We start from the raw sequence: 24,796 nt of genomic DNA on the forward strand, positions 1-24,796 counted from the left end.
AGTCCTGGGCTGCCAAAATCACCTCGGAATCCCTTTGCTCTTTGCCAGGAGGGGCAAATGAGTTCCTGGCACGGCTGAGGGATGTGTGTGTCCATCAGATCTGCTCATGGGTGTGCAATCCCAGCAGGTCCTGCTCTGGGACACCCTCTCTGCTCTGGCATCTGCCCACACCTCACACCAGCAGTGTGTTCTTCACACAAGGACCTCTGCCCTCTCTCCAGAGCCCCTGCCTTCAGCTCAGAGCTGACCTCAGCTCATCCTCCACGCAGATATTTTTAGCAGAGCTTATGGTTGTTTGGGAAAACGGCTGGAGAGGAGCAGCTTGTGCCAGCAGGGACCAAACCAGGCTCGTTCTGGGATTCTGCATGAGGCAGCTCAACTTCAGACACTCCTGCTCAAGGACTGGTGGCTTTGGCACCCAACTGACCAAACCCTCCTGGCCCTCAGGGGGTCCTGCAGAGCAGGGTGATTGTGGGGCTCACCAGGACACTCAGTCTGGCAGGAGGGAGCCAGTCCCTCCACATTCCACGGGCAATGTCCTGCCTGACACTCCTGTTGGAGTCCAGGACATCCCCTTGGATGAGCTGGGACCTGGGAAAGGGAATTTGAGCCCTGGACAGGGGGTGTGGAGCTGGTCCAGGGGGTTTGGAGACCTTGGCACAGCCCAGGAAGACACTGAGTTTGATTTTAGCCCATGGGAGAAACTTCCAGCACAGAGAGAGGAATTGCAAATCGCCAGCAAGTGAAAATAGTAGTTTAACACAGTAGAAGATGCAAAAATTTAGTAGTTTTGGGGTTCTTAGAATAGAGGTAAATGGGGGACAAGATGGTGGAATTTGGGTGGTGCCTTGAGTCCCTCTCCTTCTTCCTCATCCTCCATCTCCTGAGGTGGTGATGGCACAGGGCAGTGACAGTGGGTTGTGTCAGAGCAGAAATGACCCTTTTAGTGTGAGCCCTGGGCATTGGTGTGAAATAGTAAATAACCCACCCGTGGTTATCTGTATAAATGTGAGGTGACACCCCATCAATGGTCAGTCCCCTCATGTCCCAGCCCTGTCCAGACCTCGGCTGGGAGCAGAGAAAATCCTGAGATATCAAATAATAAACAACACAAGAAAACAGAAAACAGAACTTTGAAAACTCTGCTTCTTTATACCGACGCAACTCAGGGCTTTTAGAGGGCCAAGGACTTTAAACAACTTAAATCTCAGGTGAGAAAACCAACCTGAGACCCACCCACGCCATGGACACCCCAAAAGGTGCTGCTGGCCACCCCTGCCAGAGCCACTTGTCCCTGCCCTGCACACAGGGCTGTGGGGAGCCAGCCCAGGGAACTGCTCCAGGTTGAAAATAACTCCGTTTTTCCGGAACAGTCTGACACTGGCAGCCTTTGCCAGGCTGGATCTCAGTGCAAAGCTTCAATGCCAGTGCTGGCACGAGGCAAAGAGGCACCATTATTTTTGGCAAGGGCATCTGCTTGAAGTGTTTGCATGCAACCCTCAGAAAGTTGTCAGCCCCTGTAGTTATTACAGCCAGCACAGGCAATGCCGTTTTTGCCTCAGCAGGGATGTGAGCAGCCATGAAACCCTGGGATTTCATCTCCAGCACTGCTGCAGGGGACCACACTGGGGACAAGACTAATGCCAAACTTTTATTTTTGGCCTCATTGTCTCTCCAGGCAGATCCCAACATCCACAGCCATCGTGCTTTGCTCATCCTCCAGCAGGGAAAGGACACAACAGGCCCTGGAGATGGGGCAGAGCCTGGAGCAGGCAGGGACAGTGACACAAACCTTATTCTTGCAGTGCTTGGATTGAACCAAAGCTGTCTGTGACCAGAGGAAAGGTATCCAGCAGCCAACAGTGCCACTTCCAAGCCTGTAAGAAATTAGAGGGGAATTCTGCAGTCTGGGACATCTTGGCTGTTTGGAGAGAGGATATTTTATTTTTTTTTTTTAAGTATTGGAGGAACAGGGGGATTTTCAAGTAATTTGGATGATTCACAGGAATGTTGTTAGTGCACAGCTGAAGCTCCACCAATGAACTTGTTCCCTGGAAGACTTTCCTGCAGTGTGAGGAGCTGAAGCCCAAAGTTTCCAGTGATGTCAGGGCTGAAATTGCTTTGGGTGCTTGGGAGGATGTGCTGGGAGGTGAGGAAAGAGACTCTGAAGAAGTCATGGGCCCAAAAAATATGTAAATGGCAGCACAGCTGATTCACTGCATGTCAAGAGCTGTGGAGAAACCTTCAGCAGCAGCTTCTCTGGGGCTTTTGAATTAATTACCCTGCTGGTGTGAAGAGTTCTGGTATTTGGCAGCCAAGGCACATTTCCTCTGTGGCTGCTTAAATCAGTCAGGTTCAAATCACTGAGGTGAGTCTGCTCTAACACAAAATAATTCAGCTGCTGGATGACAGCTGATTCACCTGGGAGTAAATCATCCTCCTAAGTGCAATTTCTTGAAGCATTTTTAGGGAACATGGGGTTTGTACATGTCGTGAGCCGTGGTTTAGGATGCCAGGGAGGAGAAGAGGAACAAAAGCAGCTGGTGCAGTGTCTGAGCTGGTCCCAGGGCAGGCTCTGGCTGGACATTGCTGCTCTCCAGTGGCAGGAGCCAGCTGAGCACAGCCTGTCCCAGTGGTCCCATCACCCTATTTTTGGGGTGCTCTGGATCTCTTTACACATTGGGGGAGAAATTGCAAAGAGCTGGAGCAGAAGCTGAGTTCCCCTGTCAGGACATCACAGCCTCTTCCATTTATTTTTTTTTTTAAAGCAAGTTCCTTCCTGCCTGAGCATCATCTTTACTCAATGGATGAGCTTTTTCAGGTCATTCAAAAGCTGATGCTTGCTGAGATTAAAAAAAGCCCAACAATAGGCTGAGAGATGCTGTTTGATTATGCCTGAATTTTTATTTTTTTTTTCTCTCTCTCTCTCCCCTCCTCCAAAGATCATCACGAGCTCGGGTTCATTTGCTGTTTGGGAAGAGCACAGGGTGGAAAGTGCCAGATCAGGGGAAAGGCTCATCACACATTATTGTCAGCACAGCACTGGAAATATCACTAATGAATCAACAAGCCCCTCCATGCACAAGGCCCTGCCCCACCAGCCCCTCTGCACTTGTGGCTCCCCATTCAGGGCTGGAGGAGCAGAACAAGCAGATGGAAAAGGAACAGGCTGTCCTGCTTGGATGCACTTGGGAACAAACTCTGTCAAGGGCTCCTTCACTGATGGCCCCTCAGCGAATTTCAGCACTAATGATCAGCAGCTCAGCACAGAGCAGGGCTGTGCTTTGCAGTCTTGTCCCTGTTGGACACTCCAGCTTGAATTTTGGCACCCCAGGAGTGGCTCTGTGGGTGCCAGATGGGGATATCCAACTTCAGCCCCAGAGCTGGGTGGCTCTGTGGGGACAGCTGGGCTGGGGCTCTGTGACACCAGGCAGCTTGTGGGGTGAGCTGCTGCTCAGAGGGACAGCCCTGGGGAGCAGCTGAGTGTCTTAGAGAGCAGAGTGCTCCATGGACACCTGGAATGCAAATCTGGGAGCAGCAGCAGCCAAGGATGAGCCTCCTTTCTGCTCTGCACCCACTGCAGCTCCAGCAAACACAGCACAGCCTTCCTCTGCTGAGGGGGAGCAGGTCCTGGCAGGGACTGGTCCCTCCTGCAGAGCTGAGGGGACCAAATTTTGCTGCAGAGAGGCTTCATGATGGAGCACAGCTCTGCTGGTCACTGCTCTGTGCCTGGTCTCGTTGGCACTGAGACAGAAAGTACAGACAGAATTATTTGTCACTACGTGAGCTCTCATACCCACAGTCCTCCCTGAGCAGCTCCTGTGTGTCTGTGAGGTGGTGGCTGATGTCTGGCACAGAAATGTCACCCAGCAAGGACACCTCACCCCCATTATGGTGCTGCTGGCCCACTCCAAACCCCATTAGTACCAGGGGAGCAGATCAGAATCTCCTGTGACTCAGACCCAAGACTCATCACCTCTCTCCTCAGTGAGGCTGTCCCAAGGTGTTCTGTGACCCAGGGGCACAGAGTGTGTGGTGGCTGAACAGTGTCTCCCCACAGCAAGCCCATGTTCCCTGGGCTGGTGGGGCCACACTCCTGGGACCCCACCTGCCATCACTTGAGGAGATTTTTCACTTTGAAACTTCCCAAGAAAATTCAGACAATATGGGACCTGCCTTCCCTCTGCAGGGAGACAAAAATGCCTCAGTCCAGAAGGGAAGGAAGGGAAAAAAGGGATGCTCTGTGTTCACACAAAGATTGACCTGCTGCAGCCTTGGGGTGCAGGAGGTGACAGCATTCCTTGGGTGAGGATGTGGTGTCCCATGTCCCTGGGGAGCTCCTGATCTCTGGTCCCACCTCAGGACAACACGTGAGAGCCGTGGGACAGCTCACCCGTGCTCTGGCTCACAGCAGATGTTTGCAGTGTTCTTGTCCCAAGAATATCCCCTGAGCTCCCCCAGGACCTCCAGCCTTGAGCAAGAGCTGGTGGTTCTTTGTGTTTAACAACCCAAAGGATTTTTCTTCCATGAATTCATCCAGTTCCTGTTGAAACGCTTTGCATCTGTCACATCCTGTGGCGAGGAGCTCCGTGGATTAACTACACACTGCACCAAGAACCACTTCCTTTTCCTTGTCCCAAACTTCCCTCCAGGTAGTTTCCTTTGGAGCCTGCACTCCTGCAGTGACAGGGCTGGTGTGTAATCACCCTCCCTGCCCTCACACTCCTCCCAGGGCAGGGCAAATCTGCATCACACTCCCTTCCCTCATCCCTTCTCCTGCCCACGGTGCCATTCCTTGTTCAGAGGCTTCTGCAGAGCTTGGGGCATCCCTGCTCCCCTCCTCTGAGCCTCTTCCACATCCCTCTGGAGATGAGGAATTGGGGAGAGCTGCAGGCAGCATCCTCAGCGTGGGCACATCCACAGTGCCAGTGTTTCCTTTCTCATCCTCTGCTTCTTTCCTGCTCATTCCCAACGTTCCATTTGCTGCTTTCTCTGCTCCAGGCATTTTGGAGGCATCACTTAGCACGACCCCCAAGATTCCCTTGCTGGGAGGAGATGCACCAGTCAGAGTCTATCACTGGGCTAGCAGTGTTAGGACTGGTTTTTATGTGTTTTCTCTGCCTTTTCCTGAGTTCCCTTGGCTGCTTTTCTGTCCCCTGCTCAGGGACATGGACACAGCAGCCCCAAAGAGCTCCAAACACGGTCACTTTGCTGGCCCTGCCCTTTTCCAGATAATTTGTGCTCCCCACAGGTAACATCCCTTAGCTGTGAAAACAAACCCTTTCTTTCCTGCCTGTACCAACTGCTTTTCCTGGCAGGTTTTTCCTCTCTCCCTCTCACATCCCTGAGGGGCTCTGGTGGGAGGCCTGGCATCTCACAAACCAGATTTCCTTCCCTAATCCTTGCAGGATGGCCCCATGATCCCCCCTTGGCCAAGAGCAGGAGCCAGGCAGGGCAGAGGGTGTCAAGGCTGGTGGCTCTGGCCTGGAGCTGGGGCGTGGGCTGGTGACTCAGGAGCTGGAATCTTCATTAATAATGGAATCTCATTAATAATGGAGGCGTCCCTCTGACACTGCAGCCATCCTGTGGCTGGGGGGAAGAGGATGAAGCAGTGGCTGCTGACACACAGGGGAGCTCTGCTTTCAGTGGGCACATTGGGCAGGCACTGCCACTTTGGCAGGAAGATCCACACAGCCAGAGCTGGGATAACCCCACAGGAATGGGGGATTCTGAGCTGGGCCTGGCACTCAGACTGAGCTGCCAGACCTCAGCACCACCAGAACTGGCATTCCTGGGCATCATTTCATATTCCATGGCATGAGGTGCTGGGGTTTTTCCACAACAAACTCCTCCTCGGTGAAACATCTTCCCTGCTCTGGTGTGACGTGGTGGGGAGAGGAGGATGTGTGGGCAACACCATGAGCTGGCCCTGCAGCCCCTCTGCTGCTGCTGAGGCTCCTCTGGAGCTCTCTTTCCACCTCCACCTCTTTTCATCCCTTCTTTCTTCAGCCACACCTCCTTGTTTCCTCAGCCTTGGCATCTGGCAGCCCCACCAGTCCCAGCTCTCTGAAGCCTCTGGTGATTATTTATCTCAAAATGAAGAGGGGTCCAGGCTGCTCCCATGGAAAAGCTCTTGGCCATGAACTTCCCCAGCCTGCAGCACAAAGCTCAGGGCTGCCCAGCCCTGCCCTTCCCTGGAGCCAGTGACCTGCCAGCTCTTTGCTTTAAGTGTCCTCACCGTGCTGTGAGACCCAGCTGAGCCCCCTGGGCTGGGTTTCTGCCTCCAGCAGTGAAACAAGCACTCAGTGACTCTCTCAAGGGGCACCTGTTACACTTTCCTGTGGCAGAGACACGAGCCCTGTCATGGCACAGGCGTTCCTGGGTGAGTCAGTGGAAAATAAAGGGATGGGGAGATTGTGCAGGGACTGGCTCTGCAGCTTGAAGGGGCTCTCGCCTCTGTGCCACCCCTCATTTGTCTCTGAAGCAAGAAAAGTCAGCTCCTGCAGCTCCTCCTGCACAGGCAGCAGCTCCAGAACAGCCACTGCTGCAGGGATTTGCCTGGAGGAGCTGCTGGGTCTCCAGAGGTGGCTGATCCCAAAGGAGAAGGTGACTTTAGAAGGGATGCTCCTCCCCTTGGTCTCTCACACCCTCACCTTGCTCAGGGGAGCAGCAGCACCCAGGGGTGGCCGTGGGCAGGGGGTGCCCGGGGTGCCCACAGGGAGGAGGAGGAGGAGGAGGAGCTCACATGGAGTTCCAGCTCCAGGGGTGGGTGGTGGTGATGACGCGGCAGGAGCAGAAATCCCACAAAGTCAGGCAGGGGGGAGATGGGGACTGGAGCAGTGGAAATGAGTAAGCAGCAGAAACCACCAGAATTTTCTGAACTCTTCTTACTTTTCTTATGTCTCATGTTACCTCCTTGCTGCAGGCAGAAGGTGCTCAGGGGGGTCCCCCTTTGGGCAAGAAATGTTGTCACTGTCACTGTGACAGGGTGTGGGTGGCCCTGTCTGGGGCTGGAGACATCTGTCCTTCCTCCCAGAGCTGCAGGATGCTGCAGACACCTCTGTCTGCATTCCAGCTCAGCTGCCCATGGATTGTGCACACCTCTGCATTCTCCATGCTGGTCCTGAGAGAGCAGGATCCTCTGTCAGGGCAGAAATAGGAATATCTCAGAATTCAGTGCCCTCACTGGCTTTCTCCTCGAGCTGTTGTCACCACCAGCTGGCTCAGCTGGATACAGGGATTTGTGACAATTGGGTGAAAGGCCTGGGGTCACCAAGCCCTGGGAAAGAAATGGAGATTTTGGGGCAGGAAAAGCAAGGCAGGGCAGCAGAGGGGAGAGAGAAGGACCACAGAGCCTGGTGGATGTGAAGCTTCAACCACAAAAAACATGGATCCAGGAGGTTTGTGCTGCTGCAGCCTCAGAGAGGCCAAGAGGGGCTGAAGCCTCCTCCATGAAGGAAGCCTCTGCAAGGCCCATAAATAACCCTCTTGGAAATATAGAGCTGACTCTTCATTTATTCTGCCTAGATCAAATCCTATCTGCTTATTTTTAGGCTCTGCTCTGCCTCGTGGTGCAGGCATGTGGCTGGAGCCTGCAGCTCCATTTCCACCTGCCTGGGAGCCCTGGCCGAGTACCTGGATGGGATTATCCCAAGCAGGAAGGCACAGCCCTCCTTCCCTCTTAAGCACATTCGCTGGGAAGGGAAGGAAAAAAAGGAAGGAATGGCATCCCTGTGGTTTTTCATGAGCTGCTCATGCTGGTGGCAAGCACAGCAGGATGCAAACCTTTAATTTCACAGGCTTTTTTCCTCCTTTCCACTGGCTGGAGCTGCACAGCACACACAGGCACTGGGGCTGCAGGCAAAGTCCACTTCCAAGCCCTGTTGTGTGGGAGGAAGTTTTTGTGATTAGGACGCACCTGGGAGCACATTCTTGAGCTGCTGTTTTTCTCCCCGTGTTTTCCTTTCCAGGGCCTTTCTAGACGGGAAAGAAACCCAAAGAACAGTAAGAATGGATGAGATTAAATAGAGGAAATGTAACTTTCCTGTACAAAGCTGCTGCTGGGAGACAAACCCCCTCCCTCCTGCTGTTATTAGGCAGAGCCTGAACTGTGGTGCTTGGCATGGCTGGGAGCTGTGTTTATTTTCTGAGCAAGCCCTGTTTAACTCAAAGCTTGTCTGGAGCGTTCCCAGAGAGCCCCCTGATGGCTTTAGCTTTCATCCCCATATCCTGAGCGTTGATGTTTGGAGGAGCCGGGAAAAGGCAAAACAGCAAAAGGCTTTGGAGGAGGCAGCGAGGTCAGGGTGAGGTGTGGGATGGAAATAACCCTTTCACAGGGTGAGGTGATGCCTTCTGCCTGCACCAGCCAGATGTTCCTGCTTCACATCCACCTCCTTCTCCCTGAGGCTTTCACCACGTCCTGTTTCGAGCCAGAACACAGAACCACCATCAGGTGCTTCTCCAGCCCCTGGACCGAGGCTGTGCTCATCACACAAGGGGATCGAGTCCCACCAGCCCCATGGGGTTGGGATTTTTTCTTAAACACTGCCAGAGAAGGGCTGCCCTGGCAGGGGGTGTGGAGAGGGCTGGGCAGTGCAGTGCAGGTGGTGCAAAATTGCAGTTTTGCAATGGGGTTGCACAAAGCCGGCTCTGCTGCAGGAGAAGCCAGTCCTGCCTCCCTGCAGGGTCCCATAGGAAGATCCCACTCCCTGCCACAGCCAGGCAGGTTTGTGTTGGCAGGGTGGGATCACACCCAGCTGGGTGCCAGGGGCACAGCCCACCCTGCTTTGGCTTCACCCGAGCACAACCCCGGCACACAAACACTTGTGCTGGACCAGCCGGCGCCTGTTTGTTTTCCTGCTGTAAGGAGAGCCTGGCCAGGGCAGCCAGCCCACTGTCACTCCTCCCGGGGAGCCCTGGAGCGGTGACAGAGCTGTCACACTGCTCCTGGAGCTCCCTGAGCCGCCCAGGTGAGGCTGGCAGAGCCCAGGGCTGCTCGGGAGGTGTGTGATGCCAGCAGCAGGGCAGGAAGGAAACAGCTTGTGCTGAGAGGAAGGAGCTGTCAGGAAGGAGGACAAGCCCATCCTGCAAGGAACTGGCCGGAGCCAGGCTATCCAAGCTCTGAAAAACCGGACTGGAATGGGAAATATGTCTGAGGGAACACTCGCAGTGTGAGCTGGCCAGGGAGGGGCTGGAGGGTTGGTCCTGCCCGCTGGGATGATGATGATGATGAGGATGATGATGATGATGATGATGATGATGATGATGGAGGAGGAGGGAGCCCTGCCCTGCCGGGATTCCCTCGTGGTTCCTGTCCTGCATCACCCACAATGTGCTGATGGGAGCAAAGCAGCTGTGATGTGTCCTGGTGGATTTGTTGGGTACAGCAGTAAGAGTTCCTGCTCAAGGATGGAGCTGAGAACCCCTGGCACCAGAGCAATGCCAGCCCAAAGGAACTTGTGCTGCCTCAAAAATCCCCTGGGCAAGGACTGTGGCCACCTGCAAGGGAGGAAGGACATCTGTGTGCCCAAGGCCTCACTGCCCTCCTGTGACAACGCCACTGCCTGAGCCCATGTGGCACAGACCCTCCCTGGGGGGGCTTTACCCCAGCCAGTGTCAAGGTCTTCACTTGGGGCCCCAAGATCTGCCCCCAACCTCTCCGTGGGCAGGATGGGGTGCAGGCAGGGGGAACAGGATGGCCTTTGTGGCACCAGCACTGGCTGGGAGCCAGAGGAGCAGGTGCATGTGGGATCCTGTCCAACCTTTATCAGAAAAGATCCCACAAAGGAACCCAGAGGGAATGGCTGGAAGTGCCACAGAGCTTGTCCTGGCCCATGAGGAGTTTTGGATCCAGTCACAGACACTGCCTTGTCCTGTGTGAGTCACTGAAAAACTCAAGAGTCCTTTTCACAGTGACACTTTCTGCACACTGTGGGTCAGCCTGGAAAAAACCCGGTGCTGCCATCCCCTCCCTGTGGTCAGGACAAGGGCACAACAACCTCTCCAGCCTCTCTCTTCTCAATACCTTGTTTATAAGGACACAAACACCTCACCAAGCTGAAAAAAACCCCCAACTTCATGCCAAGTAGTCGCTGGTTCCCCATGCCCTAATCTTGGCAACTGCTTCCTCGGTTATATTTTCATTTCTGTTTTCTCTGCCCCTTTTCCCGAGGCTGAGCAGCTGGTGAGGCACGGCAGGGCAGGGGGGCAGTGCCGGGGACACGGTGGGTGTGTGGGTGGGTTTGGGACCACCAGGGCAGCCCTGGGGCTGTGATCAGAGCCACAGCAGTGCCGGGGACACGGTGGGTGTGTGGGTGGGTTTGGGACCACCAGGGCAGCCCTGGGGCTGTGATCGGAGCCACAGCAGTGCCTGGGGGACTGGGGGACCTGGCCCTGTTATTGGTGGCAGGGGCCAGGCGGCGTGTCCTACGTTCTCCCACTGTGTCCTTTGTCCTCCTGGTGCGTCCTCTGCTCTCCTAGTGTGTCCCCTGCCCTGCTGGTGTGTCCTCTGTCCTCCTCGTGTGTCCTCTGTCCTCCTGGTGTGTCCTCTGTCCTCCCGGTGTGTCCCCTCCCGGTGTGTCCCTGTCCTCCCAGTGTGTCCCCTGCTCTCCCGGTGTGTCCCCTCCCGGTGTGTCCCCTGCTCTCCCGGTGTGTCCCCTCCCAGTGTGTCCCCTGCCCTGCCGGTGCGTCCCCTCCCGGTGTGTCCCCTGCTCTCCCGGTGTGTCCCCTCCCGGTGTGTCCTCTGTCCTCCCGGTGTGTCCCCTCCCGGTGTGTCCCCTGCCCTGCCGGTGCGTCCCCTCCCGGTGTGTCCCCTACTCTCCTGGTGTGTCCCCTCCCGGTGCGTCCTGTGCCCTCCTGGTGTGTCTCTGATATCCCAGTATATCCCCTGTCCTCCTGGTGCGCCCTCTGCTCTCCCGTTGCGTTCTCTGTCCTCCCGGTGTGTCCCCTGTCCTGTCCTCCCGGTGTGTCCCCTGCTCTCCCGGTGTGTCCCCTGTCCTGTCCTCCCGGTGTATCCCCTGCTCCCCCGGTGTGTCCCCTGCTCCCCCGGTGTGTCCCCTGCTCTCCCGGTGTGTCCCCTGTCCTGTCCTCCCGGTGTGTCCCCTGCTCTCCTGGTGTGTCCCCTCCCGGTGTGTCCCCTCCCGGTGTGTCCCCTCCCGGTGTGTCCCCTGTCCTGTCCTCCCGGTGTGTCCCCTCCCGGTGTGTCCCCTCCCGGTGTGTCCCCTGTCCTGTCCTCCCGGTGTGTCCCCTCCCGGTGTGTCCCCTGTCCTGCTCTCCCGGTGTGTCCCCTCCCTCCTCCCGGCTCAGCCCCCCGTGTGTTGTCCGTACAGCGCTCACAGGAGCGGCAGCTCCGGGGGCCGATCCAGACGGGCTGTGGTGTCTGACAGGACCCGTCCCGGTGCCGGTGCCGGTGGCGGTGGCGGCGGGGGCGGCGCGCTCGGGTCCAGCCGGTACCGGGCGGTGCCAGCCGAGCCTCCCCCGCCCGCCGGGCCCGGCCGTGCGCAGGGACCGCCCCGCTCCGCTGTCACCGAGCGGCTGCGGCCGCCGGGGCCGGGACTGCGGGACCGGGGCCCCCCTGGGCGGGACCGGCCGTGTTTGGGATCATCCCCCTGTCTGGGATCATCGCCCTGTTTGGGATCATCCCCTGCCCGGGATCATCCCCCGCCCGGTGTCACCGCCCGCGGGAGACACAGAGCTGCGCCACCCCGCCCGCCGCGCAGGTCAGAGCCGGGACGGGGGTTTTGGGGGGTGGAGGTGAAGCTGGGCTGGTTCAGGAGAGGGGGTGAGGCTCCTGGGAGCGGTGGGAGATGCGGGGCCGCAGCCGGAGACCCCCGTGCGCGGGGAGGGCCGGGCTGGTGTCGGCGTTATGGACAGGGATGTGCGGGGTCCCTCTTGGAGAGAGGGATGCCCAGAGCCCCCCTTGGACAGAGAGATGTGCGGGGTCCTCCTTGGGGACAGGGGTGCCCGAAGCCCCCCTTGGAGAGGGGGATGCCCAGAGTCCCCCTTGGAGAGAGGGATGCCCGGAGTCCCCCTGAGAGACAGGGATTTCTGGAGTCCCCCTTGGAGAGAAGGATACCCGGAGCCCCCCTTGGAGAGAGGGATGCTCAGAATCCCCCCTTAGGGCAGGGATTTCTGGAGTCCCTCTTGGAGAGACGGATGCCCCGAGCCCCCCGTAGGGTCAGGGATGCCCGGAACCCCTTTAGGGTCAGGGATACCCGGAGCCCCCCTTAGGACAGGGATGCTGGCAGCCGCCGAGGCAGCAGTGACAGCTCCAATGCGGGAAGCTGCCCGGCAGGAGGGGGCTGGGAAAACGAAACCTGCTCCTGCGCTGTCTGCCGGCTCCCACGCTGCCAGAAATGCTGCGCTTCGCTTTTGCACCGTCCCCTTGTCCCGCTGAAGTCCCCGGCCAGGGGGGTCAGGGGGAGAAATGAAATTTCCACAGGCTGGGGAAACTCCCCAGAGCGGCTCAGTGCTCGGGGGATGCCGCTGCAGGGACCAGGGACACCCCAATATTGGCACCCCCCCAGGGCTCAGGGGGTGTCTCACTGCCTGCACTGATTTGGGGTTTTGCTGCCACCCCAGGCAGAGGATATTGGGTTTGTTCAACAGCCCTCGGCGGGAATCCTTCTGTCTGGACAGCTCGGAAACACCTAGAAAGGTGCAGAAAAGTCTCCTCCCCATGTCCCATGGCAGCCAATGCCATTGCACAGGCAGGGGAAGCAGGCAAACCCCAGAGGGAGGGATGACACACCCCTGTTGGGCAGGTAAAGGTCTGATGCCATCTCACTGTGCTGCTGTGCCAAGCCCAGCCCTCTTCCAGCACAGGAGGGGACACTGGCCCTGCCCACCTCTCGCAGCTGCATCAGCCACTTGTTTGCTGGATCTGAACAGGGAAAAGGGGCTGCAGCTTCCAGGGTGGGCACCTGTTACAGTCTGGTTGTGGAGCAGGGCAGGTAGGGCAGGGCAAAGTCTGTGCTGCTGCTGCTTGTGCCAGCTGGTTTTTATCCTGCCAGGCCACTTCTGCCTTGCCTTTGCTCCTCTCCTCCTCCTCCACAGGCAGGCAGGGAGGAGGCCTGGCAGCATTCCTGAGCCAGTCAGGGGCTGAATCCAGCCCAGCTGTGCCCGCGTGGGCTGTGCCACACCTGCCTCTCTCAAGGCCTTCCTGCAAGGGCCTGTGATGCTGCTCATCCTCCCTGGTATCAGTTAAAGCACGGTGTGTTTCCTGGGAAAAAAAACATCAGGAATCAGCTGGGATTTTCCACGGCAGAGAGGAGAAGGGAGTGTGTGTGTGCTGTGCCACGCAGGGCCCTGGCATTGTTTACCAGAGGCAGCAGCAGCTCTGCCCACTTCTCCCCTCGTCCCAGTGGCTTTTAAAGCAGCTCTTGCTGTCACAGAAACATCTCTTGTTTCAGCACTGCAGAGTTGCTCTTTGTATTTTGAGCAGGACCCTTGAATGCCAGGCGAGGTGCCAGGCGCCGACAGCCAAGGCAGGGAGGGAACAACTGGCCCTGGCAGCGAGGAGCTGCAGAGGAGGTGGCAAACCCTGCTCTGCCCATGGGGACAGGTCCCTACACTGTCCCAGTGTTGGGTGGCAGCTGCCAGGCCCCTGGTGGCACCTGGGGACCCCTTTGCCTGCACCCCTGGGTGCAGGAATGTGGGCACATCTGTGTGGCAAGTCCCTGCCTGCCACACGTGGGTGTCTGCAGCCAGCCTGCTCCTGCCTGGCAGCACTTCTGGGGTTTGGAATGTGCTCATAAATGCAGATGGGTTGAGTGTCCCCTGTTGGGGATGTGCTGTGGGGTGCCCCAGGTACTGGGGAGGGAGGATGGGCACTGGGGTGGGTTGGGCACCAGAGCAGCAGTCCCAGAGCTGCCTTTGCCACCCCTGCAGAGCCCTGCTGAGATGGCGAGTGCAGAGCCTGACCCTGAGGATGCAGCTGAGGCTGGGGAGGCCGTGTACGAGGTGATGCCCTGTGACAGGATGGAGCTGAACCAGCGCCTGGCCGTGGAGGAGCTCATCACCACCGAGGCCAGCTACGTGCACAACATCCAGCTGTGTGTGTCAGACATCCGGGCACACCTCCAGGACAAACAGGTGACACGGGGCACCTCCCCCTGCCCGGGGCTGGGACTGCAGGGTGAATCTCTCCAGAGTTCTGACATGCCCCAAATCACTGCAGGTGCTCCTGCCACCTTCCTGTGCTCCCCCTTCACCAGCCAAGGTCTGGGGTTGGATGTACATTGGGTCTGACCCAGTACAGCCACTTTAACTGACTTTAACCCTGTCCTACTGGGGAGCCCAGACAGGTCTCAGCATTCCCAAAGCCTCCTGAAGCAGAGCATCACTCCAGCTCCTGGAGTGTCCCATGGGGCGGACAGGAGGTCAGCAGGAATGCCTCTAAAACCCCTGATCTATCTGGCTCAGCCTGGGGCATCTTTGTTCCCTTCAGCTGCCTGGGCTGGACCTGGAAGGACTCTTCTCTAACACCGACGACATCCTGCATGTCTCCAGGAGGTTTCTGAAGGGTCTGGAGGCCACGGCTGGCCTGGGGGAGGAGCAGCTGCTCTGCATCAGTAAGTGGTGCAGTGCCCCCTGCCCACCCATGTGGGGGGCTGTGCCAGCCCAGCCCCCTGCCCTGACACCTCCTGCTCCTGCCCAGCCAGTGATGGGGACAGCACCAGGCCCAGCTTAGCAGAGCCCTGCCCTGGCACACTTGGCATTGCTGCCCTTCCAGCAGCCTGGGGAGAAACCCCTGTGTTGTTGTAGGACATGAAAGAAAGATGAGAGACTCCAAATATTTCAGAAGGCAAAGAGCATAGAAAAAAAGGCTTTATTGTCTAATTCTTGTTACCTTTTATAAGGTGTTCCCATACAGACTTAACATGGTTGGTGAATAGGAACAACACCTCTCTAATCCCATTGGTTAAACCAGAGAAACAGCAAAACACCACCTGGAGAAAGATTGTTTTGAGAAAGGAGAGTTGTTTGCCAGGATTGTTTTGAGAAGAAGCTTTCTTGAGAAATTTTTCATTGGGAATAAATTACCAGCTGCCAGCAGGCTAAAAATCTCTCAGGCCCAGAAATATCAGGCCCACAGCCCTGCCTTCTCTGAGCCCATGGGACAGGAGCCTCCTCTCCAGCCCCACTCTCCTTCCCCAGGCACCCTGTTCCAGGAGTTCAAGGAGGAGATGGAGACTGTCTACAAGACCTACTGTGCCAGCTACGACCACGCCCTGCAGCTGGTGGAGAGCTACCGCAGGGACCCCCAGCTGCAGGAGGAGATCCTGGACACCCTCAATGCCACCGTGTAGGTCCCTGCTGCTGAGCCACCACCTCCCTGTCCCTGTTTGGCATCCTGGCTTTGCCCTTCTCCTCTCTGGACAAGCTGCCTGCATGGATCTGTGTCACCAGGCTGGGTGTCACATCGTGGCCGCCACCTTTGTGGTGTTTCCTGGTGGCATTTCCCTGGCAGCCTGTCCTGGAGCCTTGGTTTGTAATCTGTAATGATGGAACTCAAAATAAGGGATGGGTGACATCCACAGCTGCTGCCTCCCCAATCCCCAGAGAGACACAGGCTGGCCTTGGGGGACATGAACTATCAGGGGGGGTCACAAACACTGTCAGAGCCAGGAGAAGCAGGAGTGGCAGTGGAGGAGCTCCTGGGATTTGCTGCTTAGGACACAGGTGATGTGATCCCCCAAAAAAGAGATGCTTTCCCTGTGGGAAGGGAGACACTCTGGCAACACCCTCCCTCCCTGCTGCTCATAGACACAATATCTCATGGAGATCCTGTGTCCCAGGGCTGGACAAGGAGGCAGGACACCCACCCAGGGCTGGCACTGTCCTCGGGGATGGCAGGGACAGAATCCTCCAGCAGCTGGGATTCACAGCCAGAAATTCCCCACAACATCTGGGCTGCTCTTTTCCAAAAAACACTCCCAGAGAGGCTGTGGAGGGCAGCAGGGCAGGAAGGGAGCCCTGCACAGACAGCAACTCCCCTCTCCATCAGGCCTCACACGGGAGCGTCAGACCTCAGCTTCTTCCTGGTGATGCCTGTGCAGAGGGTCACCAAATACCCTCTGCTGCTGGGGAAGATCCTGGAGAACACCCCGAGCAGCAGCAGTGCCCACTCAGCCCTGGAGGCAGCAGCCCGTGCCATGGCCCAGGTCAATGCCAACATCAACGAGTACAAACGGCGCCGGGAAGTGGGTGAGTGCCCAGGGGCTGGACACAGCACCCAGCCCAACCCCAGTGGTCTCCTGGGCCCTAATTCACACTTAAATCACTTCAAAGATCTCCTGCCCTCCACTTAATCCCGCCTGGTGGAGCTGCAGACTGTGCAGGCAGCTCCTGTAAATGCCACTCTGGGCAAGACCCGAAGGCTGCAGGAGCAGGGTGGCATGGGGGGGGCGGGGGGGCTGAGGACAAAACCAGTCTGTCCACATTCCTGGGGCTGGGGAACAGGGAATAACAGTCCTGCCCTTGGGATAGGAGAAATCAGGCTCCCCACAGATGGGAGCTCAGCTTGTCCTTGTTTTTGATGTTCACAGTCCTTTCCTTCTTTGATGTGGTTTATCCTGTCGATCAGCCCCTTGTTCTGCTCACCTTCATTGCCTGCTCAGCCACGAAGCCTCCTCTTTCTGACCTTTTTCTCCCCCTATTCCTTTCTGGCATTCCCCCCCAATTCCTTCGTCTTCTGATTTTTTTTTCCCTATTTCGTGTCCTGCCACCCCGGGGCAGCCACCAAGTACAACAAGGCAGAGCACCTGACGCTGCGGGACCGCCTGGCGCGGCTCAACACTCACTCCATCGCCAAGAAAACCACTCGCCTCAGCCGCCTGCTCCTGCACGAGGCTGGCATCGTGGCCAAGGTGGGCAGCCTCACCCCCTGCCCTCACCCTTGGCTCACCTGCTGCCCCTCCTTGGCTCCTTTCTGAGGAGTTTTGCTGCTCCTGAAGTGCAGAATGGGGAGTACAGGGCCAGCGTGGGCTGGGGTGGCTGATGCTCCTTTCCTGGTCCTCCCTCCATCATCCCAAGGATCAGTGGGATAACAGTGGGACATGCCTCATTCCACACCCCAGAGCATTGCAGGGCAGCACTTTTGTCACTGTGAGACACAAAAGAAAGACTCCAAATATTTCAGACGGCAAAGAGCGTAGGGAAAGAATTGTCCAATTTTATTGTCTAATTCTTAGTACCTTTTATAAGGTGTTCCCATACAGACTTAACATGGTTGGTGAGTAGGAACAACACCTCACTAATCCCATTGGTTAAACCAGAGAAACAGCAAAACACCACCTGGAGAAAGATTGTTTTGAGAAAGGAGAGTTGTTTGCCAGGATTGTTTTGAGAAGAAACTTTCTTGGGAAATTTTTCCTTGGGAAGAAGTTAGCAGCTGCCAGCAGGCTAAAAACCTCTCAGACCCAGAAATATCAGGCCCACACACTTTGGCTCCCAAAAGACCTGCAGGATCCTTGGGATCCCCCCAGCGAAAAGAAAGACACCCCAGTGTTCCCCAGCCCCACAACTACACCAAGAAAGGTGCTGCCTGCACTTTTCCAGAGTCATGGAGCACCCCCAGGGTCTGTCCCAGCCCTGTGAGCCCCAGGGCTGCTGTTTCAGCCCCAATGATGAGCATCAGCCCTGCCCATGCTGGTGACAAGCTGCCTCTTCCCTTACAGACTGAGGACAAGGAGTATGACGACCTGGAAGAGAAGTTCCAGTGTGTGGCATCCAGTGTGGCCACACTGAAGGAGAACGTGGCATCCTACCTGGGCCATTTAGAGGTAAAACCTTGACCCACTGGCCAGGGATTGGCCCCACACCTTCAGGAGCTGTTCCTTGGGGTTGTGGAATGATCTCAAGCCCTGTAGAAACCAGGAGCTGTTGGGGATGTTCAGGGATTTGCAGCTGAGCTGTTGTGTCAGGGAGTTGCACAACATCCAAGGATTGCTCAGGTCCAGGGGAGTTTAAAGCAAAGCTGAGGCTTTGACAATGCTGTCTGAGCTGGTGTCATTTGAGAATAATCTGTCTTTAAACTTAGCATTATTTCAAGGTCTTAAATGATTGAAAAGGCCGGGTGTTGTTCAGCCTGGGAATTCTCACTTTAATAACGTGTGTAAGGCAGAAATGTCCCCAGATCAGCCCTGACAACAAACTGCCCTTCTGAAATCACCTGGGTCAGCAGCTGCTATGATTTTCTCATGAAAATCCCTCGGGGCATCTGAGGGAAAATGAAAGTCTGAGCTCTGGCAAAACATGCAATCCCCAGACACAGCCTGATCAGGAAAACCTCAGGAAGAGGCCGAAGGCTCAGCAGCAATTCCTGGGCTGGAAAGACCCTGCAGGAAAAGATTGACAAGGGCTGCCCACACAGGATTATTGGGGAGGAGGAAAGGAGTGTGATGCTTCCTCCCTTGCAGGCGTTCCTGCTGCCCACCCCACACCAGTGTGACCTGCAGATGGACGAGGGACCTGCCCTGCAGCAGCGCCGCCTCTCGCAGCTCCTCCAGGGCACCGTTTTCCCAGAGTTTGTGAGTGCTCCTTCCTTCCCTGCACATCTCCTGCAGCTTTCCCTCCTTCTGCCAGGGCACAGCCAGGAGCTGAGGGCTCCTCAGTGTCCTCACAGTCCCCCAGAGCCCAGCTTGGCAGGCAGAGCCAGGAGTGAGTTACAGGATCCACTTGCCATCTCTGACACATGAAGTGAGGGAGCAGCTCCAGGGAAGAAGGGAGGGCAAGGACAGAGATATGACAACATCAGCAGAGCTCCTGAGCCCATGCAGGGCTGGGATGAGCTGCAGTGTCTGTCTGATGTGCATCCAGGGGGGTGAGGAGGAGAGCAGAACACCCCAGGGTAGGGGCAGAGAGCCCTTAAATGGGCTCTGGGCAGGAGTGTGGGGAGAGAAATGGGGAGAGACTCAGCTGAGACTGCTCTGAGCCATGAGAGGGTCCTGCCCTGCTGTTCCCATGGAGCACAAGTTTGGAATTGTGTCAGGAATGACTGCTCCCTCTAAAGGGTTTGAGGTGGTTGGCATCCCATGTGTCCTCAGGGAAAGATGTCCCATTCCCCACCAGCCCCTCCAAGACCCCCAAACCTCTTCCCCCCATCCCTGTGCTGGCAGCTCCTCCTGTCTGGGGGCCTCACGGGGCATTTGGGGCTCTCTCCCCTGGCAGAAGCAGCGTGTGGACAGGCTGGTGTGGCAGCCCCTCTGCAGCCTCTCAGACATGCTGGAGGGGCCCCAGCAGCTGGTGAAGAAGCGCCTGGACAAGCTGCTGGACTACGAGGAGATCCAGGAGAGGAAGAGCGAGATGGGCAGCGTGAGCTACGATGAGGAGGCAGCCATGAACACCTACCTGGCCATCAATGACCTGCTGGTGGCCGAGCTCCCCCACTTCAACCAGGTGGCCCTGCAGCTCCTGGGGCAGATCCTGCGCTCCTTCAGTGCCCTGCAGTTGGACTTGGCTGCCCAGGCCCTGCACTATGCAGAAAAGGAGCTGGAGCAGGTGAGTGGGACCCCTCAGGAGCAGGAACTGAGCTGGAATTGCCTTCTCCAGGTTTGGGAGATCTCTCAGACATCAGGGTTTGCTGTGGGCCAACTGCCCTTGCAGACACACATTTGTAAGGATGTCCCTTCCTTCCTTCCTGGCTGGGGAAAGTCAAATTTTTTCGTCTGCGCTGTCAGAAACTGTCCTTCTTTCTGTTTGTGGACACTGCTGGTAATTTATTGATGTGTAGCTGTCTGAGAGATCAGTGTGAACTCAGGGCTCCTGAGAGCCCCGTGCCAGGAAGGCAGGGAGGGGAAAGGCAGCTCCTTCCTCGGCCTGGAGAACAGCTTTCCCCAACCCCATCCCCTGGGAGATGTCTCCCAGAACTGCTCACTGCTCAGGACTCTGAGCCTGATGTTTGTAAACACTGAGAGTGAGGGCTGCCAAATGCCCTGGGGTGGAGCACAGCCCTGCCTGAGCCAGGACCAGGAGGAGAACAAGGTGCAGCTCAAAGCCAGGGAGGAGCACCTTTGATCCCCTGTGCAAAGTGAATTTAGTGCTCAGCTCTGTTCTCTTGTTTACTCACCCCTTTTCTTCCTCCTGCCTCCCTTCTGCCCCTACCCAGAGCTCTTCCCCTCTCAGGGAGAGCTCTCCCTGACCCCAGTGTGTCTCCACAGCTGCCCCATGGCCACATGCCCCTGCCCAGCTTCTGGAAGGTGGTGGAGGACACGCTGCAGCAGTCGGGGGCTCAGCTCCGTGCCTTCTGCCAGGCCTTTGAGACCGTCACACCGAGCCCTGGCACACAGGTAGGGGCTGGGCAGGGCTCATCTCAGGCCAGCTGGATCAAGAGAGAGATGGGACTGCGGCTTCCCAGTGCACAAAATGCCTTTCCTAGGGAGGCTGGCTCAGAATGTGGCCCAGCATTTTGTCACAGTAATTCCCCCAAGCCCCTGAGAGCAGCTGTCTGGGGATAACCAGGGATGAGACAGCTCAGCTCTGCTGGTTCTGGCCACTCATCTCCAAACCTGGGGGTTGAACAAGGAGTTTTTCATCTGAACCTGTGTGGTCCCCTCACTCAGAGGGGTCACAAGTTGTGACGTGGGTGCAGACCCACACAGGGGACAGCAAGCAGCAGCAGGTCAGACATGGAAAAGCTTCTTCATTTTTTTCTGACTCCATCAACTTATCTACACTTTTTACAGAAGGCCAGGATTGGCCCAAGAAGGCTACAACTTCCTGACCCATTGGTCACTCTGACCATCAGTCAAGTTCTCCTCTCAGAGAAGAACTATACAAAACACATAGATAATTTCTAAAAATACATATAGTTTACATGAAACAGTGTGAGAATCAGGCTGCAAAAATTCAAACACTTGAAAGCAAGAAAATGCAGGGCAACAAACCTGGGATGTGATGCTGCAGAAAGGAGGGCAAGGTGTACCTGGAGGGCCTCATGTGTGTCTCATGGAATGCTCCTGTGTCTCCCCAGCCTCTGACCCCTGCTGAGGAGAGGAAGGTCCTGTCCCTTGTGAGCAAGCACGGCCCAGACAAGCTTTACCAGGTGACCAGCAACATCAGTGGCAGCAGAGACTTGGACCTGACCTTGCTGAGGGGACAGATCGTGGCTCTGCTGCAGAGCAGCGACACCAAGGGCAACACCAGCAGGTGGCTGGTGGATGCTGGAGGTACTGTGGGCACTGTGGGCACTGTGGGCAGCCTCTCCTCACCCTGCCACCAGATCCACCTGAATAATTTCCTTATCCTGGATAAAACAGCAGCCTGTGGTCTCCTGGGTGCTCCTTTCCAGGCTGTGCTCAGCCCAGGGCCAGCTCAGCTTTGCCATCAGCGGTAAGGTTCAGGTGTCCTGACTGATTCCCCAAGGGACCACTTGTCATGGCTGGGGAAGGAGAAGCCATGCACACAGAAATGTATGGAATTCTTTTTCTGGCTGGGATTTCTCCTGGATATCCCCTAGTGATGGATGAGTTGGAGCAGGGCTGATGTGCCATGCCAGGCAACAGCCAAAATATCATTCCTGTCTCCTGCAGCCAGTCCTGCATGTGCCAGGGCCCCATGAGCTGTGTGTGTCCCTGTCCTGCAGGTCCACGAGGGTTTGTTCCTGCTGCAAAGCTCCAGCCCTACAGCCCCCCACAAGTGCAGCAGCCTGGGATGGACCTGCTGACCCTGGACACCGGCACAGAGATAAGGAGACATTCCTTTCAATTCCCTGAAGCTCCCAGGCCACAGGTGGCCACCTTCACCCCAACGTTCCAGGTGAGAGTGGGGGGTATCCCTGGGGCCATTTCTAGCCACCCCACCAGCTCCCTGCTAGTCCCTGTGTGGGTGGGAAGGTGGACCTGCTTTTCCAGGTGTCCTCCTTGCTGGCACCAGGGTGGACAGGGCAGGAGAGCTGTCCTTGGTGTGTCCCCAGTCCCTCCATCCATGGCAGTGCTGTCCTGCCCTATCAGAATTGCCTGTCCTGCCACATCTTTTCCCCCTTGACTCCCAGCTCCAGCAAGGGCTCCCTCCCTCCTTCCAGCCACAAGTTTTCCCCCTTGACTCCCAGCTCCAGCAAGAGTTTCCTCCCTCCTTCCAGCCACATCCTTCCCTCCTTAACTCCCAGCTCCAGCAAGTTTCCTCCCTCCTTCCAGCCACATCTTTTCCCCCTTGACTCTCAGCTCCAGCAAGAGTTTCCTCCCTCCTTCCTCCCCTGCCTCCCACAGGTGGTGGCCGGCTTCTCCTTCGCAGCCAGGAGCCCGCAGGAGGTGTCCCTGCAGGCAGGGCAGCCCGTGCTGGTGCTGGAGCCCCACGACAAGAAGGGCAGCACGGAGTGGAGCCTGGTGGAGGTGAACGGCCAGAGGGGTTATGTCCCCTCCAGCTACCTGGTGACAGTCCCCGTGCAGGAGCCTGCAGGCTGGAGCCTGCCCGTGTGAGCGTGGCCAGCCTGCACCGAGGGCACAGGATGGGAGCAGCCCAGGGCACCTCACAGGAGATGCTGGAGAAAGGCTGGGAAGGTGGTGGGAGGCACCTGGGGGACAGGTGATGTAGGCACCAGGATGGCACTTGGGAGGAGCCCTTGTGACAGGAGGTGACAGGTCCCGTGTGGGTGTTGGCACAAAGCAAAGCAGCACCAGGGAGTGAGGGCAGGTGGCTGCAGATATCCAGGGGTTGGCTGGAATCCCTGAAAGTGGCAAATGTGTCCTGGGGGGGATGAGGCAGCGTCGTCCCTGGTGAGAGCAGGACTGAGCAGCAAAGGTGCAGCACTGCAGAGGGGTCCTCAGCCAGGCATGGGGCACTGGGACACCTGGGCACTGAGCACCTGGGTGCGTGGGCACTTTGGGCACTTTGGGCACTTGGGCACTGGGGACCTGAGTACCTGAGAAACTGGGCACCTCAGAATTTGGCTGTCTGGGCACCTGAGCACCTGAGAATTTGGGCACTTAGGGCACTTGGGCACTGGGCAGGTGGGCACTGGGCACTTGAGAATTTGGCTGCCTGGGTACCTGAGAAACTGGGCACTGGGCATCTCAGAATTTGGCTATCTGAGCACCTGAGTACCTAAGAAACTGGGTACCTGAGAATTTGGGCACCTGGGAATTTGGCTACCTGGGTACCTGAGAATTTGGGTATCTGGGGACCTGAGAAACTGGGCACCTGAGAATTTGGGCGCCTGAGGACCTGAGAATTTGGCTACTTGGGCACCTGGAAATTTGGGCACTTGAGAATTTGGCTACAGGAGGACCTGAGTACCTGAGAATTTGTCTACCTGGGCACCTGAGCACCTGAGCCCTCGGGCACAGCGCACCTGTGGCAGCGCTGGGCTGTGGCCGCCAGAGGGCGCCCCGCACCCGCTCCCAGTGCCCGCCCGGCCCGTACTGGGAGCGCTGGGGCGGGAATGGGGGAATGGGGGCTGCGGGAATGGGGGGCACAGCCCGGGGGGTCCGCACCGCCCAGGGGGACGGAGATCGCCCCTCCCGGGACTTCTGCCCCCCCCCCCCCGTCCCCCTGCGACCCGCACGGCTCCCATGGAGTTGTTTTTTTGGAGAATCAATCCATGTCGGTCCTGACCTAAGGCTCGGTTTGAGAATGGAGACAGCCTCCCTCCCACCATTCCCCAGGTATCCCAGCTCTGTGCCTCAGTTTCCCCGCGGCTGCACTGTTAGGAGATGCTGATGGGGCTGAGATGGGCTGCCCTGCTGCGGTGCCAGAGGGGATTTGGGGACACCCCGGGACTGGCAGGGCACTCTGCCCATCCCTCACCCTCCGCGGGCACTGGGGCACCCGGCTGGCGTCTCCCCGGCTCCTGGAGCTGCCCACATCAAAGGTGCAGTGCGGAGCTCTGGCACTGCCCTGCCCTGCCCTGCCCTGCCCTGCCCGGCCACCCACGGGCCCCCAGTGCGGGCTGGGCAGTGGGGCAGGGCTGGCCTGTCCTCACCCAACCCTCAGCAGGTGCCAGGCGGGTGGGGACAGTCCCCAAGCACTGCCCTGTGTGTCCCACGGGGCTGGTTTGGGGCTCACCCCACTCCTTTGTACCTGTGGGGTGGCTGGGGGGCAGCCAGCTCTGCACAGGTGTCATTGGAAGCCTCGAGGAAATGCTCAGCTACACAAAACCTGTGAGGGGACAGCAGTGCCAGAGCTGGGGACATGTCCTGGGGATGCTCCCGGCCTGGGGAAAGGCTGATGTTCCTCAGGAAGGGAAGATGAGTGGGGTGGGGGATGAGGGTCACTGAGCAGGGGTTGTGTGTCTGTGTTTGCCCACCCAGCCCAGGCCCTGCAGACACAGGGCTCACCCCTCCAGCTCCTCTGGAGTTTTCCATCCCTAATCAAACCACATCAGGTCGGGTTTCCCTCCCCAGTCCCCTCCCTGCCAGCTCAGTGGGGTGCACAGGCAATGAGCCCCATCCCAGGCAATGGCAGCAGTCGGGCAGGTCCTGCCCCACAGCCCTCGGTGCCTGAGACCCTTCAGAGGGTTAAAGGTGATGGTGACACAGGGAATGCTGAGGCTGCTGCTGCCTGGACCCCAAACCTTCCTGCTGGAAGGAGATCTGGGCTGCTCAGGGCTTGGCTGGACATCCAGCAGCAGGTGGTTCCTGCCAGAAAGAGGGAAATGAGTTCATGTGGCTTCTCAAGTCTTTGGGGTGAGCTGGGCTCTCCCCCAGTCCTTCTGCCAGCCTTGATGGCCAGGGGGGTCTGTCACCAGGACAGGGCCCTGCACTTGACTGCAGGACGTGCATCCCTCCCTTCTCCAGTGAATTCACCCAAACTCAGGCACTGCTGCTGCCCTGGGGCTGGAAATGCCCTCTGGAGTCACGGG

The 24,796-nt window shown here is 57.5% G+C and overlaps 1 protein-coding gene and 1 long non-coding RNA gene across 4 annotated transcripts; one reads left to right on the forward strand and one right to left on the reverse strand.

Annotated features, from left to right (window-relative positions):
* Positions 1-6,839: 6,839 nt before the first annotated feature.
* On the reverse strand, positions 6,840-12,588 carry LOC310914918. Its single transcript, XR_014591119.1, has 3 exons — positions 12,547-12,588; positions 7,919-7,977; positions 6,840-7,141 (listed from the first exon to the last, which is right to left on the reverse strand). It is a non-coding gene; the product is annotated as an uncharacterized lncRNA (long non-coding RNA).
* Positions 10,140-22,825, forward strand: ARHGEF37 (Rho guanine nucleotide exchange factor 37). Of its 3 annotated transcripts, none has more exons than XM_083871432.1 (13): positions 10,140-10,183; positions 13,888-14,091; positions 14,447-14,570; positions 15,157-15,304; positions 16,007-16,206; positions 16,738-16,868; positions 17,679-17,783; positions 18,420-18,530; positions 19,171-19,500; positions 20,160-20,288; positions 20,972-21,167; positions 21,584-21,756; positions 22,206-22,825. In XM_083871432.1, the coding sequence occupies exons 2-13, from the start codon at positions 13,900-13,902 to the stop codon at positions 22,413-22,415; spliced, it is 2,049 nt and encodes a 682-aa protein (XP_083727558.1). In that variant the 5' UTR covers positions 10,140-10,183; positions 13,888-13,899; the 3' UTR covers positions 22,416-22,825. The 3 variants fall into 3 exon arrangements, with proteins under 3 accessions (XP_083727558.1, XP_083727557.1, XP_083727559.1); XM_083871431.1 differs by lacking the exon at positions 10,140-10,183 and adding an exon at positions 11,549-11,717; XM_083871433.1 differs by lacking the exon at positions 10,140-10,183 and adding an exon at positions 12,895-12,912.
* Positions 22,826-24,796: the final 1,971 nt, after the last annotated feature.

This window comes from Zosterops lateralis (genome assembly GCF_965231275.1).
Source record: "Zosterops lateralis genome assembly, chromosome: 14".
Lineage (NCBI taxonomy): Eukaryota > Metazoa > Chordata > Aves > Passeriformes > Zosteropidae > Zosterops > Zosterops lateralis.